Here is a 21915-nt window from a genome sequence, read left to right as displayed (position 1 = left end):
CCGCCGCGCCGGCAGTGGCGTTGGCGCCGGTCGCAGGGAGGTGGCGGTCCCTCTGTCCCTCGTCGGTGCCCGTGCGGTCACCGCGTTGCCCTGAGAAGGGACCCCGCCACGGCCCAGCCTCCTGGACCGCGGGGAAGAGGGCCGGCAGCAGCTGTGCGCCGGATCAATGGAGCAAGCGTAATTGGAGAAACTTTCAGGGCGAAATTAATTTTGAGTAGATTAAATATTTTAATTGCCTGGTGGGCACTGATGCTGTGTCCGTGCTGTTGGTAGCAATGCGGTGCACTTCCCTCAGTTAACAGCCACGCTTTCCGTCTTTGTTTCCGTCAAACTAAGAGCGCAAGGGTGAACTACTTTGAGAAAAGGTTTTGCTCTTAAAGCTGCTGCTTTGCTCAGCCAGGGAGCTCCAGCTTCTCAGATTGTACAGCTCCAGGTTACTGATTTTATCTGAATTTGGGAGCACCGCTGTACGGTCCCCGAAGTGAGGAGGGGCACTGATGTGACAGAGAGTACCGCCTGTCCCTGTGCATGTGTGTGTGCATGGATTGGGAATACGGGGAGACTGGAATTCAGTGTTGCAAAAACAGAAAGCTACATAGCAATTGCCATAGCAGCTCTAATGATCGAGCCTGTTCCAGAAGCCTAATGACTGGAGCTTTTTTCCAAGATCGTATAAAGTCATTAAATGCGATATTTTCAGGGGTGCACTGGAGCTTTTTTCCTAGATTGTATAAAGATATTAAATGCAATGTTTTCAGGACTGCAATGCTTGATTTAAAAAGCAAGTAAATAAGAAGAAACTGCAGATAGGCTAGTATATGTGCTTATCATTCTTTGGGCTTACAAATAAAAATTTCAAATTCTGCCCTGTTTTCACTGCAGTTTTCCTTCCATTTGTAACCTTCTCCCCTTGCCATTTATACCAGCACTTGATAATAAGACCAGTCCCAGTAGAGTTGGAGCACTAGAGAAGCAGAGGCAGAATAGCAGTCCAGGCGGAAGGCTGGCTTTGGAGCACTGAAAGAGATCCTTCCAAGTAAAGGTGGCTCATGGGTGTAAAACTCCAGCCTTAGTACCTCCGCACTGATGGATTGCTCAGTGCATTAGGATTGTAGGGTCTTTTTCATCTACCTCAACAACCTCATGAGCCCATGAATACAGCTGTGGAATTTAGCCTGTATTTAAGGTGTGCAGAGTGATCTAGTGAACACTAGTCCAGTCTTAATTCTATGAGTCTTGTTGTCTCATTGTTTAAATTGTTGAGATTTAGGGCCTAGTCCGTTAACTCCTATCTCCATATGTCTGTCTGTGATGCTTGTATGAATTCCTTGCATGGGGAAATGTGTGAGACTAGGTCCTTTAATTTGATTAACAGAAGAGAGTTGAGCTCTTTTGGCAACTAATGGTTTGCTTTTCACACGCGGAAGGAAATTATAATGCTTATCATTCTCTACAGAACTTTATAAATGCTCCACAGTCTCCATGATACCTCTGTTTGTATTACTTGAACAGTAAGAAAGAGAAAAAACAGTGATTTGCTCTAGGTTTTAGAGCAAAGCTTTATCTTAGAATCTAAGAATTTCTCTCTGCTCCAGCCATGAGAAACTCTGCCTTTACTTCCCTGTTTGAAGTACAAAATTATGTTTAGGTATGTTCCAGTAATTATGAAATGCACTGAGAGAAAAATGTAAGGTTGTATGGAACTTCATACAGCTTTCTCATCTCCCAACCCAACTCTCCATTTTTAAATTCTTTTTTATTGAAATGTGACTATAACCATGCATTTGTATGTATGTATTTCAGATTTTCAACCAACATAATGCTGAAGCTCTCAGCTTGGAACAAGCATTTTACAGAATGGCACAAACAGAACCTAATCTGGACCATGACATATCATGGTTCCTCCTTCCATCATACTGGGCTAAAATGGTTGTGGCTTTAATTTCCTTCCTCTGCTTTGCTAACAGCTATGATGGAGATTTTGTCTTCGATGATTCTGAAGCCATCATCAATAATAAGGTTTGTCTCTCTTCTTTCCCTCACACCCTTTGGCATAAATGGTCATATGAAAAAAAATAATGCAACAGTTGATCTAAGTAGACCCAAAGTTTCAGCGTCGTAAAGAGCTTTCTTTTTTTTTCACTTCATTTTTCCGTTTTGTTTTATTGGGTGTTTTTTAAAGTAAGCCTTATTTAAGGCTGAAAAACAAGAGGTGCAGCAGTGCTCTACCAAAAACCTAGAAGCCTAAATATGCTTAGCGAAATCTTACTCCTAAAGCTATTTTGATAACATGACTTGGGTTCTAATATAGAAACAAATTAAACAGCTTCTTTCCCCCCCCACCTCAGAATGCATCCCCTTTCATTCTTTTGCAAGTAAGATGCTCTGCTTAATGAGTGTTGATATCTGGTCAAGGGGAAGGGAGCTCTTTTTGCCATTCCAAATGGACTTTGCCTGCTTGTCATCTAATAAAGCATTACCTGGGGTTGCAGCAACTTTGTATGTGATGTTTATTAATGCTTATTCACAGGGTACCTGTACATCAAGACTGTCTATAGGTCTAATTTTATGCTCATTTCTAAGTCAGTAAGAGTGTGCAGTAGGCTTTTCTGATACCCATTGATGTTAATAGGAGATTTTTTTCAGTATCTCCTCAGGGTCACAAATGAATAAGCCAAGTGAAACAAACTTACTCTGTTTGCAAGACACATAATGGATCACAAAGCTATTGTAGGGTGTAGGGAGCCTCCAGCTGTGGTTTATACCACAAAAATGTTATAGGAAGCAAAGCTTCCTTTTCCTATGCTTCTTCCCCAGTAAAAGTTCCTGTGACAACAGTATTTTTTTTTTAAATAGAAGCAGAGTATTCTTGAGCTCTGTTTTAAAACTGATCATACATGCAGTGAACAGTCCTTGAAATGCTTAGACATTAACATGTGACTCAAATAAACCTCTAGCTGAGGTTCTTTTGACTTTGAGGAATTGAGTGTCTTCAATTGTTGAGACACTTCATAGGATCATATGTAGGGGTGAGTGAGCCTATGCCCATGGATGGGTCTTGGTGTTGCAGCTTTTATGCTGTTCTGGAAGGTACTCATTAAATGTTTGGAAAGAGAAACACAGGGTAAAAATAATTACATTTATCTGCTGGTTCTGTTTTCCTGAAACCATGGGGTTACAAGGAGGATAATCTGGAGGCTCATACCACTAGAAGAACACAATTCACTTTTCTTTTTTTTTGCCTTGCACAAGATTTGGAGGCAACTTATCATAATGTGTCTTTTAGAATCCTGCACAATTACTGTTTCCTTAGACAAATTTCTATTATGCACGTGTAAGTCATCATACCTTCAGTTGTAAATGTATGGGGGGATAATACATCTGCCAGCTTGGAAATAAATCACAAAGCTTTCAAGAGAATGCTTTAGACAAATTAAGAACCTGTAACGTTGTTTGGTTTTTTTTAAAGAAGTATTGTGTTGTAAATTACACAGCTCTAGACAATGTTTCATTCTGCAAAGTTTTATTTGGGACCTGTTTATAATATTTCTTGAAAGAATGAACAAAAGACTGATGTTGAAACAAGACAGGTTGTTTTGTTCATGGGCAATTTCCACACTTGTAATCTCTTTCCATTTCTTTCAGTCTTTACTTTCAAAATGTTTCAGTTTCTCCATGCAACACAACAACACTAGGATTCTAGCTGTTGGCAATGCTGAGAAATTCAACCAACTGCTTAAATAAATGAATTTATACTTAGTCTGTGTGTCTGAAAAACTGTGAGGCTGATTCTATTTTTCACTTCAAAATCCTCTATTATTCCCTAGATATTAAATAAGGGTTCTTTGACAATATCATTTTAACACAGGGGTCGTATAAATATATGGAAATACAAAATCCACAAGAAAAATGCAGAGACAATGAGTTTACCAGTTTAATGGGGAGGGAGAGCATCTAGCAATGGCACAGTTTATTAAGCAAAGCATAGCAAATTTTATTCCTATTCAATAGGAGAGACAGCAGTTGAAGTAATTTTGTAGATTTACTGAGCATTACTCACTGGTATTTTCTTGGCTACCACACAGTATTTACTACCTGCATCGCCCTAATCTTTTAATTTTTTTTTGTTTTTTAGTGAAAGATACACCATTAGTTGACCCCATGGCTATTGTATCATGGAACATTCTGTTACTAGATTTTATTGGAATTGAAGGCTGTTTTCCATATGCTTTCTTGTCATTTTAAGCAGCATTTTAACTGGTACATGACAGTGACTTTTGTCTTTATTTATTTACTGGCTTGGCAAGACAAACAGTTGGATTAGGCAGAGCTTCAGACACAATATGTCATTTTCATAAGCCTCTATACAGAAAAACTGACCTTTCTTCAAGTCTTGAACTCTGCTGTCTGTAAGCTGCTGCTAATCAAATATTTAGAGATTCTTTGATATCTACTTTAGGTTCTTAAAGAGGAAATCATATGTAGCTTTTAAACAGCTGTGTCTGTTAGAGCAAATTGTTCCTGTTTTAGGGTAAGTCCACTGAGTAGGAAAATTAATGTAAGGAACTTCCTCACAGAACTTGGATATAAGAGCAAGATACGCAATTGAACATTTTTAGGTCATGTGTAAGTGTAATCTAATCACTAAGTAATTCCATGCATTCAGCTTTTCCTGCATTCTTTGGATGGAAAACAAAAGATGACTGATTACAGCAGAAAGGGAAATCAAGCCTTGTACATCTCAAATATATTTCCCATCTCAAGTTATTGAAGACCATCTGTGACATAAAGACATACTTTTAAACTTTTAACAGTGAAAAAGAAAACTCTCTCTTTCATAGTCCATTTCTTTGGCAAATATACATGAGGAGCAGTGCTGCTGGTTGGAAAAACAGTCTTAGGGCCACACCACCCTCTGACAATTGTCCCCTGCAGAGTACAAAGACTTCAATAGAAGTTGGTGTACCTCCTTTCCCAACTTGCCCTGGAAAATCAGGCTGTATTGATTTAGTGAGCTGCTGGTTGAGTGCGGTCCTGCTCTGAGAGTCAAATTATAACCTTTAGGGTTCGTGCATACCAGTGAGGAATGGAACAGGAATTTAGGTGCCTAGGGCTAAAATTGCCTTAGAGAAGTTCTGGGAGAAGAAATTTTTAACTATTACTCGGCAGTAGAAACATCTGTGAGAAAGTGAAGAAACTTTTCACCTTGATAATTCTTAAACTCAAATAGGATTCCCCTGTGAGTGTTGATTTCTTAAGAATTTCCCTGAGAGTGCCTTAATTGACAGCTGCAGTATAGGAATTTTCAGACTGCAGTTTTATCCCTGCTCTCTTTTCTGAGTATTGATTAGTAACCTGTTAGAGAACACTTCAGTTCATTTGACAGTGTGCTAGGAATTTTAGCTTACTTCCCCTTCCTACTTCTTTTTTAATCAGTTATATAATACTGGCTAAATTTGATCAAGTGATAGAAATCTTGTTGGATTTTTTTTATTCTGTTTTTGGATGGATGAAAGAATATGTTAAGAGAGAAGCAACAACAAATAAGTTATTTTAGGTTCAGTTTAGCAGCAGCCAGTTATTAGGGTCTAGAAATTTGGCTGTAATTTGGGCAGAAGGTGGGGGTAGAGTAACTTGCTGATTGCAGGTGTAATACTAGCTAGTACAATTTTGTTCCTAGGTTCTCTCTCAAGTGTTTTTAAGCTGCACATTTGCTATAGCATAAATTCATAGTTAATTGCGCCAGGGAAGAGCAGAAAAGGGGCAAGTATTATGTTAGTTTGAGCGTCCAAGCTTGTCCTTACAGAAAACTGAGGCAGGTACTACCAAGATCCTTATGTTTCCTTTCCAAATGGAATGCTTTCCATTCAACATCCTACATTTTTTGGATCTTTTCATAATCAGCATGGCTTGGAGATAAAAGGAAAGAGTAGACTTTTCTTTTGTAGTGTTTTTTTAATGTCCCCGGTTGCACCCCAAAATAAAATAATTCATTACTTTTCTGTCTTTTGCTTTTAATTTTTTAGAGTAGCGTATAGAGATGTTGATTCCTGATTTCATGTTTTAAGAAATAATTGAAAAAAAGCTATTTGAATAGTGTCCTGTGTGAAGTAAGACTTCAAAAAGAACTAATTGTTGTTTTCTATCTTTAGTCTCCTTGCTTTCATGCTTTCATTAGTAGTTGCACTACTGACACTGGTAAAACAGTAGCTGTTTGCAGCTGTTTGTAGTTGACCTGCTTCACAAGATAACCTAGACCTAAAATCAAAGACTTTTTACAAAATTATAAGGTTTATGTGTTTCATATCTCAGCTATTGACCAGATTATAAACCACTGTGAATATGCATAGCTCTAAATTTCATGTAGTTATGCCTGCTTACAGAGTCCAAGATCAGGGCCTTTATGATGTCAGGCATTCAGATGTTCATTGCAAACTTGGGTACCTTGTCAAATGTCAGTATTGAGCCAACTAAACTGCTATGTCCATGTTAGTATGAGTTTGTATTATTAGAACTTGTTGGTATTTTAGCTGCTTTGAACAAAGGAGAAATGTTAAGAATCTGCTAAATTATGATGTTTCCTTTCAGGACCTCAGGGCAGAAACCCCACTTGGTGACCTGTGGTATCATGATTTCTGGGGTAGCAAACTCAGCAGCAATACCAGTCATAAGTCATATCGACCACTAACTGTCCTAACTTTCAGGTGAGACTTGTCTTTTTGCTTCAGGTCTGAATATTTTTTTTAACATATATTAGTTCAATTGATTTTAGGGAGGAGGCAACAGAAAAGGAGAGAAACAAAGTATCTGGAGGGTAGTTGGATACCTTCCCTAAATATGATTTTCCTGTTCACTACCTTAATCTCAACTTGAGTTTTAATTTTCCATTTGGTCCCTTCCCAAAGTATACATTATTTTGACATTCCACATTTCTATGTACTTTCCAGAGATTTCATCTTCTGCTCTTACATAGCTTGTACTAGGGCAGTATGGTTTAGTATATAGGTCACATCATCAAAGAACTAGGCTATGTATGTTCCCTTAGCCACTTACACTGCTATTGTAGTTTCTGTTCTCTACTTTCCCGCTACCTGTCAAATGATTTATTTTATAAATAGCATCAATGTACTGTGGCCTTTTGCCACCATGTCACTGAATAGTCTTCCCACCTCTTTCCCCGGATATTCTAACTTAAGTGAGTGTTTGTGTCTGAGAATCGTAGCCAGGGAGATGTCTGCCTGTAAATATGTCTTGCTGGTGTTCTCAAATAACTAACAGTTTAAGAGGATTACTTCTGTAGATGCTTAGCTCATGTTTTTTGCACAAAGATTTGAGCAAGCAGTAGAAGTTTGTCACAGTAATGCAGAGAATCTTTGAAGACTCAGTCTTAATCTTCTTATTTTCCCCATGTGACTCAATGTTGTTGATGGGGACCTGGAGCTCGTTCTGCAGTTGTGTGCGTTCTAAGCCAGGGACTAAGTAAGTGCAGAAGAAGTAGTCCCAGTCTTAGTCCTCATATTCAAGCAAAAATTTTGATTCTTGGTGCAGTGTCAGTGTTTTAAGTATCTGGCACTGTGGGTTTTGCTGTCTGATGGACTTTCTTCACATTTTCATCACAAAAAATATGCAACCGAATAGAATGTGTCAGAGTCCTAAACCTATTAAAGCTTTCAGTGCATTACACATTACGTGCTTTCCTTTTTTTCAAGGTCTCTGTGGTATATTCCATCTCTAGTAACATCCTGGTTAGTTTAAAGAGCAAACTGGGATACAACCATTACTATATCTGAAAATGTAGATGAGCCTGTGGAGGTGGTCCATAAAACGCTATTTTCACAAGTGAAAAATTGGTTTCTTTAATTTCCCTACGCTCCAACTTTTATGTGTATCATATTTATAATAGGCTAGGGTTTTTCAATAGATTTCACTCATGCCAGATGCAGATTGACCAAATGAACTATATAAAATTCCCTATTCAAACTGAGTTTCTGTATATCTCACCTACTGATAAAAGTATTTGGATAATAACGAGATGTTTTCCCCTTTTCTTCTCACTCCCCATTTTACTGCAGAGTTCCTATCTTGAATAGAGTTTTAGACTGAATTTTCACTTACACTTCCTTCTGATTCTAATGCTTGTATGAAACATCTTTCTAACCAGTCTCATAAATTAGTTACTAAGATGTGCTAACTGACTGCTTTCTGGGTGGATAGTGATTGTACCCAGGTAATTTCCACATTGTCAGTCCTTTTCAACTAGAATGTCAGTGGAAATCACAGTCTCTGTGCTTTCAGTTTCCTCACTGTGTGGATTTCATCAAGTTGGTTTTGGACATGGCTGCTCTTAAGCCCAGAGGTATCTCCCCCAGTAAAACTGGGTTGTTTATCCACAAGACACTCCTGCATTGCAACTCTGAACTTGTGTTGTCAACCAAAAGCCAGTTCTAAGTAACTTCAAGTATGATTAACATAATAGCATTAACTAGAGAGGATAGATACTGTGCTAAATATGATATTCCATAGGAATACCTTGAAGTTAAGATGGGGACATAGTTTCTAGCTGATTTTGGTGGTGAAATGGTAAACCATGTGTCCTGAGACGTGTCAGCTTTTTTTCTGTGTGCATATGGTCTTGCTATAGGGTTGTTTAGCTTTTCTATTTGCATATTTCTAAACATTGTTGTAATTTCTAACCTTAACATTTTTGTGTCTATGTAGAATTAATTACCTTCTTGCTGGAGGCTTCTACCCGGTTGGTTTCCATGTCATCAACATAATACTGCATTGTGCTATCTCAGTGCTGATGATTGATGTGTTCTCAATATTACTGGGTGGACTGCAATTCAGTAATAAAGGAAGACGGCTAAACCTGGCTCCAAAGTCCTCTCTTCTAGCTGCCTTGCTCTTCGCTGTACATCCAGTGCACACTGAATGTGTAAGTATTGAATAATTATCTGCAATGATTTTTATCTTTACAGTTCTTGACCATCTTGACTAATTAATTCTGTCATAGCCTTATACTCTACACATTGCTTTTATATATTCTTAACGCTTCTCTTGGCAAATGTCGTAATAGAACAGTCAAATATTATGATTAGTACGTCCAAAGGCTTGTAATTCCACTGGGCTAGGCCTTATTAAAGAAGATAAATCATTTAAGTACAATACCTGAAGAAGTGTAGCACTAAACTACAGAGTTTCTCTAACTGCTGGATTTCCCTAATTACTTTTCATTTCCATTTGCTTTGATAAAAAACTCAAGGAGATAGAAAGGTGGAGCAGGGGCATTATATGAACTTTATATGTGACTATTAGAATACTGCATCCAGTTTTGCATCCATGCTGCAAGGTCAACACTGGGAAAAATGGAGAGGGCTCAGAAGAGCCATGAAAATGATTAAAGGACTGGAAATCATCCTGTGTCATGAGAGATCAAACTCCATGGGTTTATATTTTTAATATGAAGGAGAAGATGTAAGGATTTTTTTTTAATCACGGTCTGTAATTATGTACGTAGGGAACACAAATTTGATAGTAGTGGGCCCTTTAATACTGCAGGCAAAAGCATAACAGTGGTTGGAAGTTGAAGCTGTAAAGATGCAGAATAGAAACATGGTACATGTATAGCAGCCAATCAAAATACCTGGCCTAAGCTCAAGTCCTTGTGTGGAAATCATAGTGAAAAGAAGATGGTGTTCTTAAAAAGCTCTTTTGTACTAAGAAAATCTTACAACCTTATGCCAGTGGGCTTGCTGGGTGTGGTCACTGATTTCTTGATCTTGTAGTAATGAATAAATGAAATATAAAATTAACCCAATGTGGGATATTTTTTTTGTTAGAGTTTGAACAGTCTGAGCAACAGCAAAAGTACTAGCTTTAATTTTGATTTTGTCCTAGCAATGAACACTGAATCCTTATTGCACCTTATTCTGCATATGTGGCATTGATTTTTCATTTATTCACAACACATCATTGTTTTGGCATCTTGCATTTGCTTTGCACATGATTGATGGGGAAAAGGTTATTGAAAGCTATTCCTCTCAGCTAACTGGAGACCTTTCATGTATCGGAAACCTAGAAATGGTGCACAGTTATGTATTAGTAATTTGGCACCATTTTTGGCAGTGTGGCTAAAACATCTTGCCAATCATTCTGGTGGTTGCTTGCCTGCACAGTAACTTCTTTGTGAGAGTGCATTGTGCTAGTGTCAGAAGGGCCCCTTGTATTTGTTCTCCAAAACCAGTTTTAGATGTCAGAGTAAAGTAAAACAAGCCTTCAGTGCTTCCGATGTTCTGACGTGTAAAGAGAAATGTCACTTGAGTCTTAACTTTGTAATAGACCTACTATTGACTCCTTTATCAATATCCATAGTTTTATTCTTAACTCCATTTGACTCTAAAAATAAATCTAAATCAGCATACAGATATTAATGAACCCTTTGTCTTCTCAAATAAACAATGCAGTCTGCTTGCATATTTGAAGTTTGAAGACTTTCATATGCTTTGGGCAAACATTCGAAGAGGAGGGGGGAAAAAAGTAGCATGCTCATATATCATGTCTCTTCTAAGATCCAGGATGAAGAAAAGCCTCTCATCATTTACATGGTGAATAATAAATCTTGCTGCACTGAAGTAGTCATTATTATACTGCTACAGTTCTAGCATGAGTGTGTGTCTGGCAGCATGTCTTAAAAAGCATTCCTCATGATTTTAAATCTGTGAGTTTTAAGTATCATGACATCCTAGTTTTGAAATGAGATGACATATTTTGACATAAAATTGTGAATAATCTGTCTGTTTGCTGCTTTGGGTTTTGGTATTTACAGCAAAACAAACTGTCATGTAAAACAGATCTTGAAAGGTGTAATGCTTTCAGTACCTATGTAAGGAAAACACTTGTTTTTCTACCTGCATGTAAACAGTCTTATGCTGTAGTTCTCTGGTCTAAAAAAGGCTTATTCTTTGTAACACTTCAGTAATTAAATACTAAATGAATCATGGGCATAATAATATATCTGATAGTAATTTAAAATTTGCCTTGTTACCAGCATCTCTATGCCTTGCCTCTATGCCTCTGTCTTGCAAACATTGTACTGTTGGAGTCATTTGAGGCCGTGTGTGTTATTAGCCCCTTAATCTCTTTGTTGTAACAAGTGGACATTTATTTTCAAAACTGTGTCAGTTCACCTTTGCTTTTATCTCATTAGCAAGAGTGGCTCCTGAAAAAGAGTGACACTTCATTATTTTCACCTTTCAAATCACTCCACAGCTATTGAGTTAATTCTTGTAATTCCTCTTTGTGATAGAAAAAGAAGCAGAGAAGTTAGGTGCATGGCTTTAGATAAATCAAGAAGTTTTCCTGAACTGAATTTAGGAGTCGAACAGTTTCTTCTTTTACGGTGCTCAGGTGAAGCTGAGGGTAAAGTGGGAGATTCTCTCTTCAGTGGAATCAGTCATACTCTCATGCCTCTACACTTCACTTTCTCTCTCTAATGTTATTTAGAAATAGTTGCCCCATCGTTAGACTGACACAAAAATGCCCTTTTCCTAAAAGCAGGTGCCTTTAAACAAAATGAAGACACAATTGATCTCTTTACTTTCCTGTTTCTGTATCACACACAAAGTGGCACAACTGGTGTACTATACCAGAACTAAAGTTACTGCTTTTGTCCCTGAAACATAATCTCAAAAAGTGAATTTTAAAAAACCCCTGTTGCTGTCCTGCTCTGCTTCAGAAAGGCCTCTTTGTACATCTAAAAACATGGCACCCAGCACTTCAGGAAGCAGAGCTAGACTGAAAAGTAAGGGGTGTTTCCACAACCATTGCTCTGTATGTTCTAGTGGGGTTCCAGCATCAGGGCTTATGCAGTCCCCTGCCAGCCCCATGTTATGATTTCCACAAAAAATTTTTGGTGTATCCTGACACTTGGGTAATTGAAAACTGAAGATGCAAAAATATGACTTGCTGTATCTCAGCAAGTTATTATAAACACATTTTAGGGGCTTGCTGATAGCCCTGAGATTGCTCTTGATTTAAATACGTTGGCACAGATCCGGAGTACAAAGGTCCCAGAAGGCGCTTGTCATTTTCTTTTGCATTAGTACAGCTTCTGTTACAAGATGCATTTGGAGGTAGCTCTAATGCAAACAATTAATATAACACAAAAAGCTGCTGGAGGTGGAATTTTTTTTTTTTGCCCTGGATCTGCAGGCTGGAAGCTATTTGTCCATTCTAAGTATTCAGACTGTAATTGGAAAGCTGGCTTGTCTTCTGAAAGTTAATAGTCTTGATTTGTGTTTCAGCAGAGCTGCCAATTTTGTTGGGGTTCAGGATGTTTGGCTTCAAAGCTATGTAATGGCTTGAAACTGAAAGAGAGTAGATTTAGATTAGATATTAAGAAGAAATTCTTTACTGTCAGGGTGGTGAGGCACTGGAACAGGTTGCCCAGAGAAGCTGTGGATGTCCCAACCCTGAAGGTGCTCAAGGCCAGGCTGGATGGAGCTCTGAGCGACCTGGTCTAGTAAGAAGTGTCCCTGCCCCGTGGCAGGTGAGTTGGAACTAGATGGTCTTTAAGGTCACTTCCAACCCAAACCATTTTATATTTCCATGTTTGCTAAGAGTTCTACTGAAATGCAGTCTGATCCAAAAGATAGATAGAATTGTATAGAGTCTAAATTTTATTCAGTGAAGTCCTTCTTCATTTCTTAAAACAGCAGTTTTTCATAAACTAAAGCCAAATCATTTATGTAGTTGATACTAAGAAATACCCAATGAAAATTAGGATGCATCTTAAAAAACTGGGTATCACTAATCCAATAAAGCAAGTTAAAAAAAAACAAGCAGTGATACAGTGGTCTTCTTTTATGTATTTCAATTTGTATTTGTGAGTGTACCTTTACCTCAGGTTTTCTAAGAATAAAAATCTGATAATTTGAAATTTCTTTCTTCTTTTTTTTAAGGTTGCTGGGATTGTTGGCAGAGCAGACCTACTGTGTGCCCTGTTCTTTTTGTTGTCATTCCTTGGCTACTGTAAAGCCTTTAGAGAAAGTAAGCATTCTGTTTGCCCCTTTAATTTTCTGTTGTGTACGTTTTCAGCATTTGTACATTTCAGAGAAGAACAGCAAAACTAAAAATGTCAGATTGTTTTGTTTAAATTGATTAATGTTTATACCCTCATAATATATATTTTAAAAACCCCTGCTTTAGCAGGTATTTATTGTTAGAAGTACTGGAAAGGTTGCTGTCCCTAGTCTGTTAAATACTATGAATTTATTTTAAGAAAAGTCTATTTTATAATAGGCTTATTTGCGAAATGTTTTATTGTTTAGAAGTATAATAAAGTATTTTAATAGGTATTTTAGAAAGAAATTAAGCCTACATATGTATATTCTTAAATATTTTACTATATTTTATGTTGTTATGTTGTGATGTCTTAAATGGGAACAAACTTGAGCAACCTTACTTGTATTTTAATGAATCATAAAAAATTATTTGTATGAGTAAGCCTTCTAAGTTTCTGCAATATGAAAGTGCTGGCTTATAGTGCTGAATACAGTGTTACTCATAGAGTTTTTGTAAGACAGCTGTATTTAACATGAACAATTTCTTTTTAGAGGTTTTTTCATGTCAGCTTTTAGATCTGTTGTACTATTTGATCTGAATGCAGGTTGGCAGTTCAAATACAGTTGTGGAGAAATTATCTTGGTGCAGATGCATGAATTCATGACTATGAAAAACTATGCAGCACATGCAATCTGGTATCCTAATGTGCTCTACCACAGGAAATATGGGAATCATTTGGTGAACCCATAAGGAGCTGTGTTTTGAAGAGGTTGTATATTGGCTCAATAGGCAGGGCCTGTAATGATTAACCAGAGTTGTCAGTGTATTTCAGAGGTATCTGAGCTGACTTTGTGATATAGCTTAACAACATAGTTGTGGCATCATAGAGACCTTAGTGTAGGCTGAGGGGAGTAAGTTAGTGCACAGTGAGCTGTAAGATGCTGTGAATAGCTCCTGTTAATTCAATTTAGATTGTTTGGAACTATTTTGCATATTTCTACTACTGATATAATAAGTTTAACCTAACCTTTGCCACTTCAAATGATACTTAGGGTGATTCTTGTTCACTTCTGATATATTTTTCTTCCCTTTGAGTAGGTTTCATTTCTTTCAACTGAACTAATAATTTCTTGATAAAAATTGGCCTTGGCTTCTTGCTTGTTGGTTTTTTCTTTTCTCACCTATTTTCCTGGATGTGACTGTACTTATGATGTTGCTTGTATTAGTGGAAGAGTAAATTAGACAGATGAAAATAATGGCCATGTGCTTTCCAGTGTATTGGTATGGGTACGCCTGTAAGGCAGAGGTAATAATCTTTGCTTGAAAACTCAAGAGCCAAATTCTTAGGATGACCATTGGAGACTATTATGTTGGACTCTAATTATTTTGTTATGGAGGACATCTCGGAAATTATTAAGAATGCAATGTGTACTCTGGTTAAGGTTACTCAAAGTGCTTGTACAACTTGTGAAGGCCAGTTTGATAGCTTTTAGAAGTCAGTGTCATTTTAATAGTAACCCTGGACTGAAATTCATGTCATTGATATAGAAGAAGGAAACTGTTGTGAAGACAAGATACTAAGCAGCACTTACTCTTTTTTGTTGGACATTACATCATAATAGGGAACGAGCTACGTCTCTTAAGCAAATTTGCCAAGTAAAGCTACAGTCTGCCAGCATTGTCTTTCAAATCATTTTTCAATGTCTACTGTCACCTTCACTGCCTGCCTTTCCCTCAGCAACTTCTTAAGGAAATTTAGACTTTGTACACGAGAATTTCTATCCATGTTCCATACTTGAGTCTCTCCTTCTTAAACGTTCATTGCTGCAAACGCACACTACTGACTCATCTTCAGCTTATCAACCAGGAACTCCATACCTATTTCTGCAGAGTTGCTGCCTAGACAGTCCCACAGCCTTGATTGTTGTATGGTGCTGTTTGATTTTCATGAGGTCCATTCCTCCAGCTTGCCCAAAAGAGCAGTCCTGTTCACCACTGTACTCATGTCTTCTCTAGCTGAACCCCACCAATAACCACTACCAGTTTTACTTTCTGCCCTGGCAATAATTTTTTTTTCCTTTGGGAGTAGAGGTTGGTCCAGCCAGCAACTGTTTGAACGTTAGTGCTTGTATAGGAAAGGGGGGAAGTGCCTGTATTGGAAAGGGCATCTACAAAGAGAATGGAGGCTCGCTCTTCAGATGGAGAAGACAAGGGGCAGTGAGTACATTTGCACTGGAAAAGGTTTCACCTTGATATAAGAAAGACATTTTTTACAGCAGGAACAATCAGTCACTGCATCAACTTCTCCAGAGGTGTGGCAGAGATCCCATTACTGGAGGTTTTCGAGATGCATTTGGACAGGGTGATCTCATCTAGGCTCCCTTTCCCACAAAAGATTGGACTAGTTGATCTTTGAAGGCCCCTTCCAACCTGAGCTCCTTCTGTGATTCTTTGTATGAAAGGCTTCAAGGTAATCAAATATGGGGAAGTGACTGTAGTAGTGTATGACTCTTCAGTAGTTTTGTAAAGTAAGTAGAAAATTTTACCCTTGGATGCCTCCATTTTGGTGGTGTGAATTTCCTTTCATGAAGTTCTTTTAGCCATTCTTAAATAATAGAATAAATAAGGAGTAAAGAACTTCTTATCTGAGTTTAGCTGAGTTTGATTTTGCATAAATTGAGGGAGTCAATGACAGCAAAAACTCTTCATCCCAAATGTAAGTTGGTCTCACTCTGAATATAGGTAAAGAACATGCGTTTTAAAAATATGCACATATAAAGAACAGACTTAGCCAGTATCTCCTAAGCTGCAAAGAAAAAATACCTTTTCTGCTCTCAGAATGTTTTTCTTACAGAATGTCTTTGATACCGCCCATGCATATTTGTAGTTCTAGTGCCAGTTAAAAGTTGGTGTTGCCTCACTTTGTTGGTCAGACCAAAATGGTAATTTATCTTTGTGGAATAATCTTTGTTAGTGAGAAAGAGGGGGAGAAAACAACCAAAAACCCCTCTGTGCATTCCATTGCATCAAGCTTATGTTTCTAATCAAATAGAGCTGCTTTATGGTGATCCTACACAAAAGTAGATTGTACCAGTTTGTTCTGACATCCTATTTCCTTTTGTTCTGCTAGATTTTTTTATATATTAAAGGCAAGCATGACCTTAAACTGTAGGTCAACTGTATGTGTCCTTGTTCTTGGATCTGACTTTCACATGTATATACGTAGTGCTTAGCTCACCAAATTTTTACAAGGAGTTGGAGAAGAACTGTCAAAGGTTGATTTATTTTTTTTTCTTAATTGTTTAATAGATGCATAGTAGCGTGACTCTTTTGGAGCACTTAAAAGAGGGTACAACTCTTAAGACCTTCAGGATTTGTGGACTGCATTTGCATTGTCTTTTGAATACAGTTACCAAAACGTGTTTTCATGCCAGTTTGTTTTTATTAATGAACTGTAAGTGAGCATCAGAGTAAAACAAACACTGAAAAGCCTGAGCTGATGCTACTGATACGGTTGGGTCCTCAGTGGCCATATACTGGTTTGTTACCAGCAGCATCCCAATGCTACTATCAGATGGACAGATTATCTAAGTCTTTAATAAAGAATCTGACTATTCTTCAGGCAATGTGAAAGTTGTGGATGGCTAGGTTCAAGAAATCTGTTTGTTTCACTAGCACAGATGTAGTTGATAAACTGTCATTCTTTAAAGAAAAGGAGTCAAAAGTCATGTGTGAAAGACTGGTTAGTGCTTGTTTTCACCTGAGAAAATGAATGTAAGGATTTTTAATTTTTTTTGTGGGGAAGTAAAAACTCATAAAATATCTGAGGAGGATTTGGGAGTACTATGGAGAAAGTATATATAATAGTGAAAACAAAAAAATATCAGTGTCAGGCTGGAAGACTTCCAAAGGAAAATAATGTTTTTTTGTAAAGCTCAAGATATACTCCAGCTTGTTTGCCTGATTTATTTGTGGGTTTGGTGGATTTATGGATAGACACTTTCTTTTACCCAGAATCTGTAGCATTTTTTTTTTAAGTATAGGCATTTAACAGTATGTGGGCTATAATTATGTCTTATTGAAGTTCTACAATTCTGTTCCTTTTTCCCAATATACAGTTTTTGAAGTTACCATCTTTGATAGGATAACATTTATAATTGCAAAGAACTAATCTGTTGTTCTCATTCTGTCCTGCTATTTTAAACACAACTGTGGGGACAAATCCACTGCATAGGCTTTGGAGACAGCAAGAGCTGACAACTGTTTAGGTATGTTCTGAAGGGAATTGTGGGTTATTAACTTTGTTGAATTTTAATGCAGCTTCTCTGGGAATTCATAAGGCAATTTAAAACTGCTGTAGTATTCATTTTGCCTTCCTTTGTCTTCAGTTTTGACAGTGATCCAGTTGCATGTATTTGCCATCTGCATTGGCGATCTCTGAGTAATGTAAAATGAGGAGTTCATGATTTGGTCCATGTGAATAATATTGGCCTGGATATTAAAAAGGGGATCAACTCTTTGCTTGTGCATTATGACATCTAAAAATGACTTTGTTCTGGTTGTGCATTTCTGTTTTGTTCTGTTCTGTGTAGTTGCCCATTAATCATCCACTTGTTCGTTGCTAATTTAATAAAGCATGCAAAGTAGACTGTAGTGATGAGTTCTGTGAATATTGGTGGTTTGTATTATGGAGGTTTTCCTACAGATTGAAAATATTTAGGTCTCCTGTGTGAAAGAGGTCATTGTTAAGATATGGGGAATTTGTTAGCTATTTTGCAATTGGTTAAGAGATATTTACTATTGTTAAACATATAGGCCCTGATTTTTCAAGTATGTGCCCTACTGTTCATATTTGAACACATTGAGAGGGAATAGTTGTAAGTGGAAAACCTAACGATTTTATAATTTTAGTGGGCTGAGGAAAAGCAATAACTTTTTTCTTTTAGAATTAATGTTAACTTTTGCTTCTCCAAGATCGTGTAATTGAGAGCATAGATACTTCCTTTAGTGCAGCCTGTATGTAATGAGTTTGAGATGGTTGGATATGTTTAAGAATGGCATTTGCTCTTTTTATTTCATTGTTAAGTGAAACACTGAGATGAGCTGAAATAGAATGTGCACAAGGAGATTTCAAACTTAATTTAATTCTAACAGTGGATTCTTATGTGATCTTGTAAGACTAGGTAATTCTTCCCCTTTTGCTTAGCAATTCATGAGAAGGGAAATCTCAGAGCTTGGCTAGATGAGTATTTGTAGTAGTTCAGCTGAAAGGCACCATCCCCACAGACAAAGCACATTAGTGGAATATATGAGTGTTTATGATCCTTTTCAGCTAAAAATTAAAACTTCCTGCAGGAGCTCAACATAACTTGGTTTGCTTCAACTTTCAATGGAGTAGGTGCTTTCACAGAATCAATTAGAGTGTTTCACCTGAAGATGGTCACTTCTTAAACTGCTATAACCTGTCACCTGGCTGAGCCCTAAATTGCTTAATTACCTTTGAAGAAGGAGATGCTGAATGCCTAAGTGTCTGAATTGATAATAATTGTTTGGGATATTGTTAGTTTGACTTTACAATAAGACTAAGCTTGGTACCCTAAATGTAGCATTTTCTTCATATCCTTCACTTCTAAGGAGCTTGTTTTCATTGACTGGTGCATTTAGGACACTGGAAAATAAGGTCTCTTGAAATAGGATTAGCATTTAGGAAGACAGAGTTGAGGTGCATTATCAATGTATTGCTCGTAAATTTAGGATCAGTCAATTCTACACTATAAAACACTTTGTGTATGCATCCTTGCTCTAGAAATGCTTATACTTAAGTCTAGCAGTCTAAATGGAGGAGCCCTTGTGGCTTGTTTATGGTTTACATAGGTATTTTATTGAAACCCCTCACTTTTAGACTTAATGTACTCCTAAAGAGGGACAATCTGAGCAACACTTTTTGGTTTTGAGTTGAAACACTATATTTTTCTAGCTTAAAAAAAATAAGCTAGATACTCTATTTCTTTGGCATGCTTACAGTTTTGTCCATCTGTTAGAGTGGCACAATGCCCACTCTGGTGTACCACATATGGTGTACCAGTTTCAACCAGGCACAGGTGCCAATGAAAGATCAGTTTCGTTTTCTGACACAGGATTTTTCTAGTGGGAAGCAAAGCCCTGTTAGGGGAAAATGCTTTGTTAGACTGATTACTTCTGTTGGCATGTGTGTATCTCATAGTAATAATTAGCACTTATGCAGTGCTTTACATTTTCAAATCACTGTTTTTTTAAAAAAAAGAAGATTGAAACCACTGCTGAATGACAGTCTTTTGTATCCATTTTACTGAGATTTCTGCAGTTAGAGGCAGGGTGGGGGGACGTGTGTTGTGCGTATTGACCCAGGAACAAGCACAAGATAAAATGTTTCTTAATTGAAATTCTTTCTCTTTGAAGTTTAGTTACTGATGAATTTTAATAAAATTGCAATTCTCTGTATGACTGTATTGACTTTGTTGAGGCTGCAAAAGAAAACAAAGGAACAGAGATTATGGTTTTCAGGAGGAGACCTCAATTACAGAATCACAGAATGGCTGAGGTTGGAGGGGCCTTGAGGTCACCTGAGCTGACCTGCTCATGCAGGGTCACCTAGAGCCAATTGTCCAGGACTGTCCAAAAGATGACTTTTGAATATCTCCAAGGATGGAGGCTTCATTGCAGGATTTTGCAGTTCCCTTTATTGAACCATATGAGGCTCCTGCCAGCCCACTTTTCCAGCCTGCCAAGGTCCCTCTGGATGGTAGCATGACCCTCTCGCATATCAGCCACTCCTCCCAGCTTGGTGCCATGAACAAATGTGCTGAGGGTGCCCTCTGCCCCATCATACAGGTCATTAATCAGGATGTTGACCAGGACTGGACCCGGTATTGACCCCTGAGTACACTAGCCTCCGATTAGACTTTGTGCTACTGATCACCACCTTCTGGACCCAGCCATTCAGGTAGTTTTCAGTCCATCTCACTGTCTGCACGTACAGGCTGTACTTCAACACCTTCTCCATGAGGATGATAGGGCCAGGGAGATTGTGCCAAAGGCCTTACTAAAGTCCAGGTTTTTGATGCTCATTATTTGAGTCCTTCATTATTGCTCTTTTGCTGAGTGTTTTTATCATCTTTGAGAGTCCATGCTTAAGCTTGGCTTTACTTGGCATGCTGAGACATTTCTGGCATCTGAGACATGGGATTTTCACAAGAAGGCAAACCTGTTTCTGTACAACTTTGAATGTCTACCTATTGAATGGTTTCTTTTTTCTTTTATTTGGCTAGACCATTTCTCCAGGCCAGGTTGGATGGGGCTTTGAGCAACCTGGTCTAGTGGAAGGAGTCCCTGCCCGTGGCAGGGAAGTTGGAACTAGATGATCTTTAAGGTCCTTTCCAACCCAAGCCGTTCTGTAATTCTATGATTATTCCAGTTTGTCAATGGAATTCTGGCTTCTCCTTTGTATGCTTCCTGGCCATTGCAGCTTGGTAGCACTTCTGGTCTTCAGACGCATATTTTTATTCCTTCATCCAAATGTTTAAAATTATCTGTTGGAACCAGACAAAGGAGGGACCCAATACAGAATGTTATCTTTACTATTCTTTTCACAGCGAGCTAGTACCTAACTGTAGTTTTCCAGCTGTTATTTGTACCCATTCTATATTAACTTTAGGCAGCCCATATTTTTTTCTGGCATATTTCACACTGTTTCCAATGGTATTCTCATACCTTTGTGAGGTCAAGGTATAAGATGTGTTTACAGCTTTGCTTTCATGGGGAGACTATTTTTTTCTCTCCAAGTCAAAAATTATACTTGGCTCTATATAAATGACTAAAATATTTATTTGGCAAAAAATTAATCATATCCTTTTATGTTTTAGAGTGTCACTTAGAAAATATTTTGTCAAAGTGGGGGTTTTTTTCTGGGTAATTTTGACCAGTCAGCTTAACTTTGTTTCTTTAGACTATCCTTTCATTTCTTTTCTTCTTAAAAAGTAGGCATGTGGGCATTGTTTTATTTTATTTCAAACGTCTGGATTCTCATGTATTTTTCATGATTTCTCAGAGGTAACAGTTAAGGTTACTCCGGGTTGTATAGGACCTGTTGGAGTGAATTTAACCAATCATTGCAATTTAAACAGATTAACTTCTCTATGAATTCTGTCTTGTAGTTCACTATTTTTGCTTTTGTTATTGCTCCCTTTCTGCTGGTGTTGTAGTTGCTGTCTGATTCTAGCTGACCTTTTTATGAAAAAATGAAAGAAAAAGACACTTCTATTTTCTTGGCATTGTCCATTTTATTTCCCAATGAATATTAGAATAACTCCTTCCTTTCTGCTCATCTTACTGATATATCTATGGAATTTGGTTTTTATGGTTTGGTTTTTACATGCATTACTTTTTTTCATTTTGTGATGTGACCCTTCTGAGTTTGTGTTGCTGTATAAGTGTTCTGCTGTTACACTTGTCCTTGATGATTTGACCTAGTTCTCTTTTTCCTGTTACTCCTGCATTTTGAATCATCAAAGCATTCGTGAATTGCCAGCTGGTCTCTTACTATATATACTTCCCACCATCTTCCGTGTTAAGACAGTGTGTATTTGTGTACTGAATACTGCTTCTGTGAGAAGTGCTTAGTTGTCCTGACTCCTTTCCACCAGAATTTGATTCTGAGAAGAAATCTCAGCAGAAAAAAGTCTACTTCCATGCATACAGCGAAGTCCATTGGCTGTCTTCACTATTTTCCCTTTTACACTTACTAAGGATGACTGATTGTCATTTTGCGAACACTGTCAATTACTTTGCCTTCCACCCTTGCATTCTCTTTGCTAG

At 37.7% G+C, this 21915-nt stretch overlaps 1 protein-coding gene across 3 annotated transcripts in view; it reads left to right on the top strand.

Moving 5' to 3' along the window:
- Positions 1 to 1806: 1806 nt before the first annotated feature.
- Positions 1807 to 21915, top strand: part of TMTC4 (transmembrane O-mannosyltransferase targeting cadherins 4) — a 55979-nt gene continuing 35870 nt past the window's right edge. For all 3 annotated transcript variants that reach the window (XM_018071262.2, XM_008931419.3, XM_018071263.1), the window contains exons 1-4: positions 1807 to 2019; positions 6589 to 6704; positions 8719 to 8935; positions 12960 to 13047. In XM_018071262.2, the coding sequence (XP_017926751.1) occupies positions 1858 to 2019; positions 6589 to 6704; positions 8719 to 8935; positions 12960 to 13047 (583 nt within the window). In that variant the 5' untranslated portion in view covers positions 1807 to 1857. The remainder of the gene's footprint in view (positions 2020 to 6588; positions 6705 to 8718; positions 8936 to 12959; positions 13048 to 21915) is intronic.

This window comes from Manacus vitellinus, unplaced genomic scaffold, assembly GCF_001715985.3.
Source record: "Manacus vitellinus isolate BGI_N305 unplaced genomic scaffold, ASM171598v3 scaffold_2_pilon, whole genome shotgun sequence".
NCBI lineage: Eukaryota > Metazoa > Chordata > Aves > Passeriformes > Pipridae > Manacus > Manacus vitellinus.
Note: the sequence above shows the minus strand (reverse complement) of the source record. Positions and strands in the feature narration are given on the sequence as shown.